General features: G+C 43.7%; 1 protein-coding gene across 6 annotated transcripts in view; it reads right to left on the bottom strand.

The window, feature by feature from the left end:
* Positions 1-16,516, bottom strand: part of RBMS3 (RNA binding motif single stranded interacting protein 3) — a gene marked incomplete at its 3' end in the record, with an annotated part of 741,806 nt that overhangs the window by 542,228 nt on the left and 183,062 nt on the right. For all 6 annotated transcript variants that reach the window (XM_083705905.1, XM_083705904.1, XM_083705903.1 and 3 more), the window contains one exon: positions 5,380-5,553. In XM_083705905.1, coding sequence (XP_083562031.1) covers positions 5,380-5,553 — 174 coding nt within the window. The remainder of the gene's footprint in view (positions 1-5,379; positions 5,554-16,516) is intronic.

The raw sequence follows: 16,516 nt of genomic DNA, 5'->3' as shown, positions 1-16,516 counted from the left end.
CCTGATGAGTATACAGCTTCTCCAGCAGGTTCCTGATTGAAATAGCACTCAAGTCACGTTTCAGACATGGTGGGCCTCTCTATGGCTGGATATGATGCTGTGCCTCTTACATCTTGCTGCAGAATCATGGGACTTGCAGTCCACCTCATGATTTCTGCACACCAAGGATGCCTAACCTGTGGCCTTCCAGTTACAGGTAAGTAGCTGTGTTGGTCTGCCATAGTCGAAACAAAATACAAAAAAATTCCTTCCAGTAGCACCTTAGAGACCAACTGAGTTTGTTACTGGTATGAGCTTTCGTGTTGGTCTCTGAAGAAGTGTGCATGCACACGAAAGCTCATACCAATAACAAACTCAGTTGGTCTCTAAGGTGCTACTGGAAGGTTTTTTATTATTATTCTGTGGCCTTCCAGTTGCTTTGGAATATAAGTCCCATCATCCACAGCCAGCATCACAAATGGTTAGGGATGATGGGGGTTGTAGTCCACAACATCCAGAGGACAGTGTGTTGGCTATCCAAGTGTAACTTTTTTTTTCTAAACTGAATACAAAGATGTAAACATTCACATGAATTGTGAAGTGCCCATTAGAAGAATTGCTGGACAAAGTATGTATCCCTGCCCATGTAGATTTTTCTGATGGTGTTCCCCCCTGCCTCCCCTCTCCGTAATAAAGCTAATCCCATATAAAGTAAAATTGGGTAAATTACCTCGGCTAAACCGATATATTACCCATTGCCTTGTCCCTACAACCCCTGGAAAGAAGCTCAATTTCAAAGGTTAATAGTACAAAACAAATATGCCCAGGCAGCTCAAAAGCTTGAATGTAAAATATATTTGCAGGTTTTTCCCCCCCAGTGATGTTTTAAAGACTCTGGCCAAGTTTTAATGGGCTGTCACACACGAGCGGTTATGAAAGACTTACAATGAACCAAGCTGATAAGCTGATTTGATTTGAATTAACTGCATGAGATTGCTGCTTTGAAAAAGCTGGCCTAAAGAGGCAGCAGCAAAAGCAATCTAAGAAGCCACTGGGATGGTTTGCTTCAGATGCAAAGAAGTGTGGAAGGTTTAGGTAGGGTAAGCTAATTGAGAGATGCATTTGTTTGATCCTGACATCTTTTCCCCTGAAGGAACCCAACACAATAGATCTGTAGGCTCTCTATTTATTCTTTCCGCAAAGCGTCCTAATAAGCTGGTGTTTGTGACTTTGTTACTCTAAGATGGTTTTCACAGATAAACATTTTTTTTAAAAAATAAAAATGTCAGCAGTTAGCATTGGAAAGTGGAAGGTTGCCCTGATGTTGCCCCAGGTGTTCTCCTGCAACTCTCTATATCAGGCATAGGCAACCTAAGGCCCATGGGCCGCAAGCGACCCATGGGGGTTGTTTAACTGACCCATGGACCCCACCGGCCACTCGGTCGGCTCCTGTGCGTGGAGCAGAGCAGGGACCACCTTCCGTGACGCTGGGCGGCTTCCCATTGGCTGCAGGAAGCTCCTCCAGCCAATGGGAAGCTGCACACGCTTCCTACATGCCAGAAGGAGCGCTGGAAATGGCGCTTATGCATGCATGCGCACACACACAATCACACGGCTGCACTCCGGCCCACAGTGGCGGCTGCAGGATCGCAAACCGGCCCATGCCCCAAAAACATTGCCGACCCCTGGTCTATATTGATTTACCGTATTTTTCGCTCTACAAGACGCACCAGACAATAAGACGCACCTAGTTTTTGGAAGAGGAAAAATATTGGAAGAAAAAAAATATCCTGAATCCCAGAAGCCAGGACAGCAAGTGGGATCGCTGTGCAGCAATCCCGCTGGCTGTCCTGGCTTCTTGTTTAGCCATGCGCAGCCTTTCCTGGCTGGAGAAAAAACCCCAAGAGCCGCACACCCGCTCCATGCGGCTCTTTTAAGGGAGCGCTGAGCAGAGCCTCCCACCTGCATTCGCTCCATAAGACGCACACACATTTCCCCTTACTTTTTAGGAGGGGGGAAGTGAGTCTTATAGAGCGAAAAATACGGTACTTTGCAAATCTTGAAGCTGTGTTTTTTCATTCATGACTCCAGGAAGCTTCTCAAACACCTCTCTCTCTCTCTCTCTCTCTGTGTGTGTGTGTGTGTGTGTGTAAGATACAGAGAGGGGGGGGGGAACTTCTATCATCCAAAGTAAGGAACATCCAAAATAGTCTTTGAATCTGTGATGTGTCATGTCCACGGAAGCAAAAGCCTAAAAAAAAAACCCTGTGCACAGAGCCAATTGGCAGGATAGTGAGAGTTACACTACACTCTGCTGTCCTTAGCCACAGGGTGCAGAATTGCAGCCATTTCTTGTTAGGCAGCCAAGGGAGAACGCAGACATTCCCACTGATTTAGGACCTAACTGTGCATCGCTGGGGAAATGGGCAATTGCTTAAACTTAAGCCATGCCCATCTTCTTGCAGGCCGTTTTAACTTCGTTCATTTACACTATTTGTCAAGAGCACTTCCACTGTTCTCTTCTCTAACATTTTTTAAGAGATGTGGGAGAGTTCTGGAGGCGCTCTTCAGCAATAACTAAAATTAAAAGGAGTGCAGAAGTAACCTCTTCCACTGCAAAAATTAGCTGCATTCCACAGCACTGCACTTAAATGTGCTTTCAGATTTGCACAGTGATTCAGAATTAGAATTAATTTCCTAATGCAACACACGCTAGATAAACTTCGTAATGAACTTTCCAGCAAACCATTTCATGAAGAAGATCACAAGCCAAGGTTGTGCCCTCCAGAAGTTGGATTTCAGTGTCCCACAGCCTCAGCCAGCATGACAAATGTGTGAAGATGATGGCAGTTGTAGCTCACACCACCATGTTTATTTTAGTATGTATAACTTCCACCTCTCTCTCTCTCTCTCTCTCTCTCTCTCTCTCTCTCTCTCACACACACACACACACACACACACAGAGTCTACAATATCCATAAACTGTAATTAAGACAACAGTAAAACTAAGTAGACACTGGTTGGTTAAAAGAAAAAAACTGTGTTGTAAAGGAGTGCGTAAACAACGACAACAAAAGTTTTAAGAATATTTCTGAAAGAAGGGAGGAGTGGTTCCTGCTGAAGCCATGCTGGTAGGGAGTTCCACAGGGCAAAGGCTAACACACCAGAGGTTCAGTCAGTAGTGAAGAGCCAGTGTGGTGTAGTGGTTAAGAGTGGTGGATTCGTAATCTGATGAACCGGGTTCGATTCCCCGCTCCTCCACATGCAGCCGCTGGGTGACCTTGGGCTAGTCACACTTCTCTGAAGTCTCTCAGCCTCACTCACCTCACAGAGTGTTTGTTGTGGGGGAGGAAGGGAAAGGAGATTGTGAGCCGCATTGAGACTCTTTAGGGTGGTGATAAAGTGGGATATCAAATCCAAACTCTTCTTCTTCTCAATCGAACCTCAGAGGCATGGAAAACCACCCTTTGTATCTCACTGTTCCACAGTTAAGACAAAAGCCTAGGCTGGATCACCTGCTCTGTCTACTAGAAAGTACCCAGAGTATTCAGGATTCCATCAGGATCCATAAATATCTGAGGGTGGGTCATCTTAATCATCCCCCCAACTTTAGGATAGCTGTCGTTGAGTACAAACTTCACCAAGGAGTGTTGTAAACTGGAAGCAGTTCACACAATCTCAAATTGTTCAAAGACACCTCAACGTAATATACAAGAGAGAGCATGCATTGGCATTATTGGTGAAATGCAACCGATGCTAAGAGAGCCACTTACACTGTGAGTTACAGGGCACCATACAATTATTGATGCATTTTGATTTGCAAACTACAATGAGAACAAGCCACGATCATGGGCAGAGTTGCAAAAGAAAAACCCATGGACCTATCTCATTGACCTCCTCAGAAAGTGTTCTCATACACAAGTTCATCAAGTTGGCAACTGACGTGTACAAAGCAGCCCTCACAACCACACACCACAGATGGAGCTTCCATAAAGCTGACATCACATCAAGCACAATACTTTTCAAACACAGTGTGGGTAGAAGGCAATATTATGTAATCAATATCCTGCCCCACTTCAGGGGGGCCATTGTGAACTGTGTCACCTGGGGCTGCTCTGGGGAATACCTGAAATGAGGAAAGGAATCGAGTGAAATATTCCTCTCTCCATTTCGGAGTGATTTTCCCTCTCCTACTGCATCCGCAGGTGACACAGCCCACACAATATAATAGGTGCTCTTCCTAAGGCTTATTTTGGGGTGGGGATTTACACCTGACTGTAGGGGGGATGAGGGGAATAAAAAATATCCATTGAGTCTTCTGCTCCCATGTCACACTGGACACTACCCAAAGAACACAACTTACGAACTCATCTGTGAGTCATCACATACCAAGTTCAAGCTCACCCAGGGACAGCTGTAGGCAAGATTCCTGCATTGCAGGGGGTTAAACAAGATGACCCCATGGGCCTCTTCCATCCCTACAATTCTAGCCTAAGTCAAATGATATATATGCATATGTGAATCAGCGCTAAGGGCGATATGTTGCATCTGCCATGAATGTGCTGCAGAAAACACTACCATGGAGATGTTCTTGGCCAGTGTTGGCCAATGATGTGGAATGGGGTAAGCCACAACAAAAATCTGGTGAGCATTCCCAAAAATTAGGAGGAGGGGTGGAGGATATACATCACAATGTTTCTGACAGCATTCCTGGGGCTTGCATAACATCTGTTCTCACTCTTACATTCCTCCTGAAGCCAAAACACGTAGCCTTTTCTTTAGCACTGCACTAAAGTTTTGGAAAGTGGTCCCCAAACTGTTTTCATAATGACAGCCATAATTGTCCTTTCACAGATATCAAACTAAGAAGATGAGGTGAGCATTATGTTCTCAGCTCTTTCCCAACTGTTCACTACTTGTTTAGGTACAAATATGTTCAGCAGCTTAGCACAGAGGTGGCAATTATGTTCTCTATCGAGTGTGCTGAGCAAATTGACCAAAGATGATGACAGAAGATAATAGGTTCTACTGAAGAACCATTATAATTAACGAACACTCTACAGACTTTTGGGCTCAACAAATAGCCATTTAGCTATGCTAAGTCTCAAAAGTTAAAGACTAGAATAGAAAACAGTTAATACACCTTCATTACAACTAATACAACTACTAAATCATAGCCAGTGCCTCATCTTCACAGAACACAGATGCAACAAGACCCATGGTGAGGAAGACAGTATATGGTCGTAGAATGACAGCAGTTGACCCACATAAGGACAAGCCACGTCCAATTACACTGGCATAGAGGAAACACTGGTGAAGCTCAATCATTTGTCAGTATGTGATGACAAGTCCTACTGCGTTTCACCGACCAACAGGATGCAGGTTGCTATAGTTACTCACCGCAGTGTGTCCAGCACAGTAGGTGTAGCTAGCATGGGATTGGTAGTGCAAGCTTGTCCTTGGGAAAGTGTATGTGTTCCAAAGAGGTTGGCTGCTGCTCCACTGGGAACTAAAGCCAGGACTCATGGTCACTCGGTATTTACTGTTTTGGTACGTTCTCACTGTGGAATTAGGCTACCGAGAGAGAGAAAGAAAAAAGCAAATGTAAAAGGCAAATACTTGGACTCCACATAAACACACACAATGTTGCATTTGGAAAACACATAGACATATTTTTTTTCTGCAGAAAATGAAAGAATACTGGAAAGTCAATGAAGCTAAGAGTCCAGGACTGCTGTACTGGGGAACAGTTACTCTCCAGAAGACAAAAGAGAAGTGGGTCTTGTAATCGCTTGCAAATGAAGTTTACCTGTGACCCCACCCAGAGGAGGCACAGAGATGGCGACGAGCAGCAGATGGGCAAAATGCCGCAAGTGCTGACATTCACAGTCACTTTGCAAACTCTTATCAAATCAGCTTCTGAAAATACGGAGATACTGTATGTTAAGTTGTGGGAGAACATATCAGACGACACAGCGATTCTTCAAACAGCTCTTGTTTATTCACAGGCCAGAACAGAACTGAACTGAAGGGATCAGCCAGCCTGCTTATATACAGCTCCACTAGAACACAACAGTAACCATTTGCTGTAACTATCCAATCACTGAACGTCACTTTCGATCCCTTATTTGCATATGTGGACCTGAACTATCTACAGTATCCCCCTGCTGGCCCAGGGTGAGAACTTCAGTACATAATACAGTACAATGTCTCTAAGGGGGCCACTTTTGCATCACCAAACAACAAAGAAAAAGTAAGGAAACCAATTTGCATAATATTGGCATGTGCTGATTTATTTATCGGGCGGGATGAAAATTTAAGAATCAATACTATACTTTAGGTGGAAATAGGTAAAAGGTTAAAAAAAGAAGAAGTGGAAATATAATGCATCTCACCATAGTGGATAAGACTTTGGCCAGGTGATTTGGGTGCCTGCTCAGTCTGCTGTGCAGGTGCTAATTGTTGATAATAATTTCAAGGCTCCTCCTCAATCTTCTTAGGGTTATTTGCCTTAAAACTAGCTGGGATCCCTCAGGCCTTTCAAGAGATGACTGTAAAGTTGGAAACAGGGTCCTTCTAAATTCCTTGCACTTGCACCCTGTTCTTTCTGACATTCAAGCCAGCCTGAATGAAACCACGCCTTCTGTTGGCTCTAATTGTGCTTTATAAATTGTAAAATGCACAGGTGGCACAGCTAGCAAACACAATGCACATCGACTTCTGTCATGTCTTGTGATGCATGCTTATTTCCAGCTGATGAGGAGAGATCCCACCAAAGAGCAGACATTCCCCACACTACCCTCAGCAACACTTTATGGTATCTGAAGCAGAGGGCTGCTCCTTTTTGGTTCATGTCAAGGGATTCCTGTGGTGCGATTTCTACAGATTTAACTTACAACTCTCCAAGCGCAAAGCATACAAATGAACATTAAAAGCTACCCTAAACTCTCATTAGTCACAATATATGACAAGGGGTTACTTTGTTCATTCTGAAGAGGTTTTTGGAGAGAAACACTGCCCTCATACTTGAAGAAGATCTTCCCTCCACTCTTCAAATAAGCCTTTTATAGGGCTATGAATCTTGGCATATCAAAGGAAAGGTTTCACTTTAATTCCCCAAAGGAATGCAATATAAATTCTCTTTTCTTTGGCCTATCTCATAAATTCATCAGAAATAAATTTCATCTTTCCCAACGAACAGAGCACTGGGTTCTGGGTGGGGCTGGGATCAGAAGAGACCGGATAGACATTCTAATTTATTTATTTATTTTAGAGAAAGATTTATAGACCGCCCCCTAACATAAAATATCAAGGCAGTGCACAACAAAATATGGAAGTACAATAAAACGTAAGCTACCATAAACATGAGACAAAATAAATATGACTACCCCACACTGAAAAAGTTTAAACAACTCAAAAGCCGGTCAGCATATGAAGACGATGTCTGAAAATTAGCAGTGATGTTGCCTGCTGACACTAAAAGACCAACTTCTAGTTGAAGATAAAACACTCCAGGGATGATCTTTGTGATCAAGCTAGGACATAAAGGCTCTAGTGGTCCTTGGGGTTTTTATATCTACACAATAACCTTGAACCTGGCATGGTAGCATATGGGCAGCCAGTTCTAACGTTTTAGCAGAAGTGTCACATGCTCTTAGGTGTCTTTCCCCATCAGGTGTCTAGCCACTGCATTCTACAATAACTGGAGTATCAAGACCAGGCCCAAGGGCAGTCCCACATAGAACACATTGCACATTGCAGTATTCCAGTCTCAAGGTTCCAAGTGAACAGTAGTCCTACTGTGGCCAGCCTGTTCTTAGCCAGGCATGGCTATAGCAGTTGTACCAGAGAAAGCTGGAAAAGGCCCACACCCAAATCCTAAACCTGGAGTGGATGTTTTCTAACCCAAGGTCCCTGAAATCAGTTGCTGGAAGTAGGAACTGTTGACCAGGCAAGGCCAGAAAACAGCTGTTGACCAGGCAAGGCCAGAAGTGCAGACTCTTCATATTTATATTAAACCTGGCCAATTCCAAAGCTTCATTTTGCTGTTGTTGTTGTTGTTTAGTCGTTTAGTCGTGTCCGACTCTCCGTGACCACATGGACCAGAGCACGCCAGACACTCCTGTCTTCCACTGCCTCCCACAGTTTCCTCAAACTCATGCTGGTAGCTTCCAGAACACTATCCAGCCATCTCGTCCTCTGTCGTCCCCTTCTCCTTGTGCCCTCTATCTTTCCCAACATCAGGGTCTTTTCCAGGGAGTCTTCTCTTCTCATGAGGTGGACAAAGTACTGGAGTCTCAGTTTCAGGATCTGTCCTTCCAGTGAGCAGTCAGGGCTGTTTTCCTTCAGAATGGAGAGGTTTGATCTTCTTGCAATCCATGGGACTCTCAAGAGTCTCCTCCAGCACCATAATTCAAAAGCATCAATTCTTCGACAATCAGCCTTGTTTATGGTCCAGCTCTCACTTCCATACATCACTACTGGGAAAACCATAGCTTTTACTATACGGACCTTTGTTGGCAGGGTAATGTCTCTACTTTCTAAGCTTCATACAACCTGCCAATTGCAGAGTACAATGTGGCATGATCCTATTCCCTTCGGTGTATGAAGAAGGCAGTCAAAGGTGTGTGAAGTCTTAGGTAATTCACCAAGATGTAGTTGTGAGGTTCCCAGTTCCTGGAGGTTTGAGGGGTTTGTTGGTGTGTGTGTGTGTGTGTGTAATGTCCTAGGAGACTGTAGCTACACATATAAAGTTTTACTCTTACATACCAGCTCCTTGCAAGAGTTTACCCAGTTCATGTAACATCACCTGCCTTATCAGATGCTATGTTTCTCAACTTGCAAACAGTAATCATCAAGTAATATTATGAAGCTTTTAAACAGGGCACAAGCATGGACAACCAGTGCAACTAAGGCTGTGATCCTAGGCAAACTTAAAAGGTAAAGGTAAAAGGACCCCTGACCGTTAAGTCCTGTCGTGAACGACTCTGGGGTTGTGGTGCTCATCTCGCTTTACTGGCCGAGGGAGCTGGCGTTTGTCCGCAGACAGCTTCCGGGTCATGTGGCCAGCATGACTAAGCCACTTCTGGCGAACCAGAGCAGCACACGGAAACACCGTTTACCTTCCCGCCGGAGCAGTACCTATTTATCTACTTGCACTTTGACGTGCTTTTGAACTGCTAGCTTGGCAGGAGCTGGGACCAAACAACGGGAATTCACTCCATCGCGGGGATTCAAACCGCCGACCTTCTGATCGGCAAGTCCTAGGCTCAGTGGTTTAGACTACATGGGATTAATCCCCATTCATCACAATTAGGTGATGCTTCTGAGTAAACGTGCTATACACAGAGGGTTGTGATGAGTCCAAAATAGGAGGTGGATAGTTTTGACAACTAATGCCCATTGATTATATCCAACCGAGCTATGAGCTGATCTAGTTTCCTAAGGTCTGATTTGAATAGCAACATTCATTACTCATCTAATGGCAGGTCCTTGCTCACAGCAAATGGACTTTGTGACTTGTTTATCACGGAGAAAATCCTGTTGGTTCTCTGTGCCATTGAAGCCCAGCAACCAGTGGTTGTTTTTATTCAATCATGGCATACTGCACTCTTAATTCATTGAAGGACTGTTCCTTTGATACTTAAAAAGCCCCCCCCCCCATATATTTAGAGAACAGCATTCAGCTTCAAAGCTGACAGACACTTAAACTGTCAGAAAAGTGACCGGTCCAGGCATTTCATGCAGCCTTTAGGTCAACCCCTGCCCATCACGTTTGCACTTAAATAATATGCATAATTTGGGCAGGAAGTTATATATTTTGAATCCTATATGCACTATATCTGCAGTCAGGTAGTTCAAAATGACATAGAAACACCACTGATCATTAAAAGATTTGGAGAGGACACATGGAATAAATAAATCATTTCTCTTTCTCTCCCCCCTTAGTATTTCCTTGCAGAAGGTACTGAAACCCTTAATTGACTACAGTCCATAATTATTTTTTTATCCCAGAAAATTTTCAAGTAGATTCACTCCCTTTTTACAGTTGACATATTAATGAGATAGGTCAAAACTCTCTTCCAAGTTCCACTATTCCATCAGACTTCAGAAGAAGTGTGCAAATGACTTCCAAAGTTGAGTCCATGCTGTCTTAGCTGCTAAGCCTTTAAAATGAACTTCTCAGAAGTATGAGCGGTCTGGGGGAAATGACATAAATTTGAGTCTCTCCAATCCCTAGATTATTATTATTAAAAAGCATTCTGCCTTTGGCTACTTCGTCTGTAGTTCTGTAAAAAGGAAGAAGAAGAAACCACAAGAATTGTGCCTGGAGATTCTTATTAGGCACATTTCTCTTCAACCACCAGCATATTCTCTTTTGACTCCCCAGAGGAGTCCTGGATGTGACAAAAAACCCACTGCAGGAATGGATGACATTGTTGTAGGTGCCTCTGGCTGAGATGCAAGATGCCCCAACTTGAAACATGCCCCAGTACAGATTGCAGGCCTAATCCACAAACGACTGGAATGATAAAATATGACCAACCCCCCAATGATATCTGAAGAAGTGTGCATGCACACAAAAGCTCATACCAAGAACTAACTTAGTTGGTCTTTAAGGTGCTACTGGAAGGATTTTTTTTTGTTTTGACTATGGCAGACCAACACGGCTACCTATCTGTAACCCCCAATGATAATGTATGTTTCCTTGAACAACAAGTTGGGAAAGGGGAGAAGGGGAGAAAATCCTTTACTCCGAATTGCATGTTGAGCTCACTGATGAGTAGAGATAAACATCTGCTAACTATTAAAAGTTGAGCAAAATAATAATAATAATAATAATAATAATAATAATAATAATTAGATCTATGAAGCCAGTTAGTTCATCTTGTCACACACGAGCTTGCCTTTAATAGATAAGAATGATAATGGATAATAAGGCTTAAGGTGCTGGTTTTAACCTTCAAAGCCCTATACGGCCTAGGACCCTCGTACCTACGGGACCACCTCCTCTGGCAAGCCCCACGGAGGACCTTACGGTCTGCAAACAACAACACTCTGAAGATCCCGGGCCCCAGGGAAATTAGACTGGCCTCGACCAGAGCCAGGGCCTTTTCGGCCATGGCCCCGGCCTGGTGGAACGCTCTCCCACAAGAGACATCTCCCACAAGAGACATCTTGATTTGACATCTTTCCGCAGGGCCTGCAAGACAAAGCTGTTCCGCCAGGGCTTTGGCCAGGGAGCAGTCTGACCTATTTTCTTTTGTATAAGAACAAGCATGAAGGAGGCCCCCCAGCCTGTTCACAGGTCCTTATATGATCAGTGAAAACAGTTGGTCCTGGCAAGTATTAACTGCTCTCAATCATAACCTGATAACTGCCATTTGTCCCAATTTTAATTTGCCTGAATTAATTTTAAGATGTATTTTAATTAATTGATGCCTGTTTTTATGTATACTGTGTTATTTGTATGATGTTAGCCGCTCTGAGTCTGGCTTCGGCTGGGTAGGGCAGGGTACAAATAAAATTTATTATTAATAATAATAACAATAATAATAACTCTTTACAAATGACAGCTCTAATAATAATAATAATAATAATAATAATAATAATAATAATAATAATTTATTTGTACCCCGCCCACCTGGCTGGGTTTCCCTAGCCACTCTGGGCGGCTTCCAACAAAGATGAAAGATACACTAAAATGTCACATATTAAAAACTTCCCTGAACAGGGCTGCCTTCAGATGTCTTCTGAATGTCAGGTAGATGTTTATCGCTTTGACATCTGATGGGAGGGCGTTCCACAGGGCGGGCGCCACTATCGAGAAGGCCCTCTGCCTGGTTCCCTGTAACTTGGCCTCTCGCAGTGAGGGAACCGCCAAAAGGCCCTCAGAGCTGGACCTCAGTGTCCGGGCAGAACGATGGGGGAGGAGACGCTCCTTCAGATATACTGGACCGAGGCCGTTTAGGGCTTTAAAGGTCAGCACCAACACTTTGAATTGTGCTCGGAAACGTACTGGGAGCCAATGTAGGTCTTTCAAGACCGGTGTTATATGGTCTCGGCGGCCGCTCCCAGTCACCAGTCTAGCTGCCACATTCTGGATTAGTTGTAGTTTCCGGGTCATCTTCAAAGGTAGCCCCACATAAAGCGCATTGCAGTAGTCCAAGCGGGAGATAACCAGAGCATTGCGTACCAGATGGAGGTGGTAAGTAGCTGCCCTGGACACAGAATTGACCTGAGCCTCCATGGACAGCTGTGAGTCCAAAATGACTCCCAGGCTGCGCACCTGGTCCTTCAGGGGCACAGTTACCCCATTCAGGACCAGGGAATCCTCCACACCTGCCTGCCTCCTGTCCCCCCAAAACAGTACTTCTGTCTTGTCAGGATTCAACCTCAATCTGTTAGCCGCCATCCATCCTCCAACCGCTTCCAGACACTCACACAGGACCTTCACCACCTTCACTGGTTCTGATTTAAAAGAGAGGTAGAGCTGGGTATCCTAGGATTCTTTAAGAGAAGCAATTACTGTTTAATGCAGTATCATGCCACTTTAAATGTCTGGTGTGAATCTGCCCCAAAACTGTGGTTCCATGATGCACATGTACAAGCTAAGTATGCATCTATTCCTACCCATCCCCTCTTTCCCCTAAACTGCATCTTAAAATTATCAGGGGTTCAAAAAAGTCCCTTCGCTGCTAATGCTGTTTGAACCTCAAGGTTCCCCCAACCCTCACATGGGGAGAAAAGGATCGAACCACAGGGTGACACATTTGAAAAGGACAGGGGGGTTATCCCTGTTATTCAGCGCTGATAAGCAGAAAGATTGCAGAGCGAAATATTTTGAGCTTTTGCCAGGTATATCCTGTGAAGGGAATTTGGAAATAAAGTTTTCAATTACAGACAGCACTACCAAGCCTTTGGCGAAACAACTGTGACATAAGCAATTAGGGAATCCAATATAACAGGCAGTCTTAATGGTTGAGATAAGCTAGCTAAAAATATTTCCTTGAATGCTCACTTGAGTGCCATTTCAGTAGTATTCACTCGAAGCTTCTTTTATCTTGAGAGGTTACAGCACACACACAGGTAGGTAACTAGTGCAATATGCTGTATGGCTAACTTCCACAGGAGATACCCGAACAGCACGATCCTATGCATGTCTACCAAAGTCTCACTGAATTCAGCACAGCTAATTTACAGATAAGTAGGTTAAAAATTGCATCCTAAGACTGTCATCACAAACTGGGTGAGAGCAAAAATGCAATTCAGGTTTATATTTATTAAGTTTTTTAGGGATTAGATTTCTATAGCACCCTCCATCAAAAGGATTCCAGGTCTGTTTACAATTTTTTAAAAATAGGCAGTAGGAGCTATAACAATGGATAAATGCAAAACCATCTTGCATCCCTCTCCTCTATCTTTTACTTTTCCCCACAAGGATAACTCCTAGGAAGAAGAAGGAGGAGGAGATGATGATGATGAAGAAGAAGAAGAAGAGGAGGAGGAGGAGGAGTTTGGATTTGATATCCCACCTTATCACTACCCGAAGGAGTCTCAAAGCGGCTCACAATCTCCTTTCCCTTCCTCCCCCACAACAAACATTCTGTGAGGTGAGTGAGGCTGAGAAACTTCAAAGAAGTGTGACTAGCCCAAGGTCACCCAGCAGCTGCATGTGGAGGAGCGGAGCCGCGAACCCGGTTCACCAGATTACGAGTCAACCGCTCTTAACCACTACACCACACTGGATCTCATATGGTGAGGTGGAGTAAACAGAATTTCCCTGGTCCTTTTGCTGTAGAGCAGGAATGGCTACCCTGTGGCCCTCAAGATGTTGCTGGACTGCGTCTTCCATCATGCCTGATCACTGACCGTGGTGGCTAGAGCTGATGGGAGCTGGAGTCCAATAACAACTGGATGGCCACAGATTAGCCACCAATACTGTACAGGAATCATGGGCTGTAAGAGTGACCTCTCTGGGGCGCAAGCCTGGGCAATGTGGAAGGAGGTCCTGGGCTGCCCAGACAAGGCTCCCTCTCAGTCTCACTGATGTGATCCAAAGGAAAGCGGAGCAATATGTTTGACACCAGCTTGGCTGCAGGAGTTGCTGGAAGGAGGCATACAAGGTGTCACCGGACCATCTCAGGGTCTCCATTCCAGCTTTATGCAGGGTGTACTCCTCAGACTTTTCTTCTCCCAAGATGTCCCACAAGGCAGTGGGTAAGGGTTGTTCCTTGGGTTTTGCTCCCAAAGCCGTTTTCATGAACGAGTATAGCCACAAGGCAGAGAAGGTTAAGGATCAAAGTTTTCCTTCTCCTAGATAGGCTACCTTCCCAGAACCCCATCTGCCCCCCATTTCCCCTTCCAGCATTTGACTTCACCCTCAAAGGTGTGCTCCTCTATTGTCTCGTGAGACAGACAGATGCCAACAAGTCCCATGATTCCACAGCAAAATAGAGCAGGTATAGTATCATTCCCAGCTCTAGAGAAGCCCCGGAGGGCTTCCTAAAGCCCAAGGCTGAAAAACATGACATTGGATGTTGTCCTCTGTGTCAGAAAAAAATCTGTCCATCTTTAATGCAGATTTATGAAGCTTACAAAGATTTATTTTAAAAAGAGAGAAAAGGGGAGAAGAAATGGGATTGTTAGGCTTGTTTGAAGTACACATTAAAAAGAAAGGACATCTGCTAAGATTGGTGTTCCCAACACATTTCAATAGTGTCTTTATCAAGGGAATTATGCATATGATTCCTTCATAACTCTGCACAATAAAGTTCCATACTCCCTTTTACTTTTTTGCTTCCTTGTGTTTTTGAAGTACCTAGAATCACAGAGGCATGCCAATATTTTAAGTACCTAGAATCAGACAAATAAACCATGACATTTTGGGGCCTGAGGCAGATAATCAAGATGCCTTTCCATGATGGTAAAAATAAAACAACAAACTAAATCATTCACAATTTATTGCCATTTCATGCTACCCAAAACCTGCTGCCTGGGGTGGATTGGCTAATGATAGGGAGCCTTGTCAAATATAGCAACAGCCATCTATAATGTATGTTTATTATAGTACTATTAAAATCCGGGCTTCCTCATGACCTTCCCAATCGACCCACAGTACCATCTGAAGCCAATCATACACAGACACACAGACACACATACACTTTTAACCAGAAATACTTGAAATTCACGTGACTAGTAATTCTTTTAAAAAGTAAAAGACTAGGTTTGACAAGCAAAAATCAAGGGAGCTCTAGGCAAATCAGGGTAAGATTAAATAGAAATGAGAAAAACAGTGATGAAACAAAGAATAATAACAACTTTCTTTCTTTCTTTCTTTCTTTCTTTCTTTCTTTCTTTCTTTCTCTCTTAAGCCAGACTGCCCTAAATGTATTTCTGCATTAGGCCATCACATTTTTAGTAATGATTTCCAGAGGAATAGCCATGTTGGTCTGTTGCATCAGGAACCGTAAAGAATCTTGTGGCACTTCAATGATTTGCAAACTTTTTATAAGCTTTTGTGGACCACAGTTCACTTTAACAGGCATATGAAGCACTATCCTAATGCATTGAGCGTCGTCCTAATTGTTATCCTGTAACTCAGAACAACAATTTATGCATTTGGTGAAACAGACTGTGATCCCCACAAGTCTGTGCCTTAATGCATGCATTAGTGTTTAAGGTGCCGCAGGAAAATTTTGGTGTGTTTTTTTAAATATAATTTTTTTAGTGTGTTTCAGAACAAACACATCAACACAGAGATAAAAACCATACTGCAGTCAGATCTCAAAAACATCAGTCCCATTTCTCCCCCAGCATCCACTGATCCACTCTCCACCCCTTTCACAGAGAGCGTAATATCATCAGCATATCCAAAGTGTTTTCATATGATACTTGGTTATGGCAGGAACAGACAGAATGAAGTAAAGAAAAGGGATTCAGGCCTGAAAGAGCCAAACATTGTCTTGGATCCAGTCTATGACCACTTTGCATATTCAGATGTTCAATAAAGGATTACTATGTCCCCAGAAATGGATCTCACTCCCTTTGACTTTAAGTACTCTCACTTTACAGGCGAGCTTTTCAAATAAATCCACCCTCCACACCTTTTCACTACCAGTAATCCAAATTAGGAAATGTAAAGTTCTTCCAGATTTTGGCTATGGTGGATGAGGCTGCTAATAAAAGATAGGAAATAAAATCCTGGTCTTTCAAGCCCTTATCAGACCCATCAAACAAGCTTAGTAAGGTCAAGTGTTGAAAATTCTGAGACATTTCGCTTTGACCCCCAGAACTTTTGGGTCTTCATGCAGCTGCACCACATGTGGTGGTAGGTGCCAAACCGCTGGCACGCCCCACCAGCATAAAGGAAATGTACCAGGCTTCATAAATGCCACTTTTCTGGGCATTAGATACCAGCCATGCAAAAGCTTTAAAGGCAATTCCCTAGATTGTGCTGAGATTGATCTAAGAGGTTCAGAGCCCCTCAGCTTTGACCAGTCCTCTTTGTTTGTCTGAATCTGCAATGTCATTTCCC

This window comes from Podarcis gaigeae (genome assembly GCF_964106915.1).
Source record: "Podarcis gaigeae genome assembly, chromosome: 12".
NCBI lineage: Eukaryota > Metazoa > Chordata > Lepidosauria > Squamata > Lacertidae > Podarcis > Podarcis gaigeae.
The sequence above is the reverse complement of the archived record's forward strand: the minus strand, read 5'-3'. Positions and strand labels throughout refer to the sequence as shown.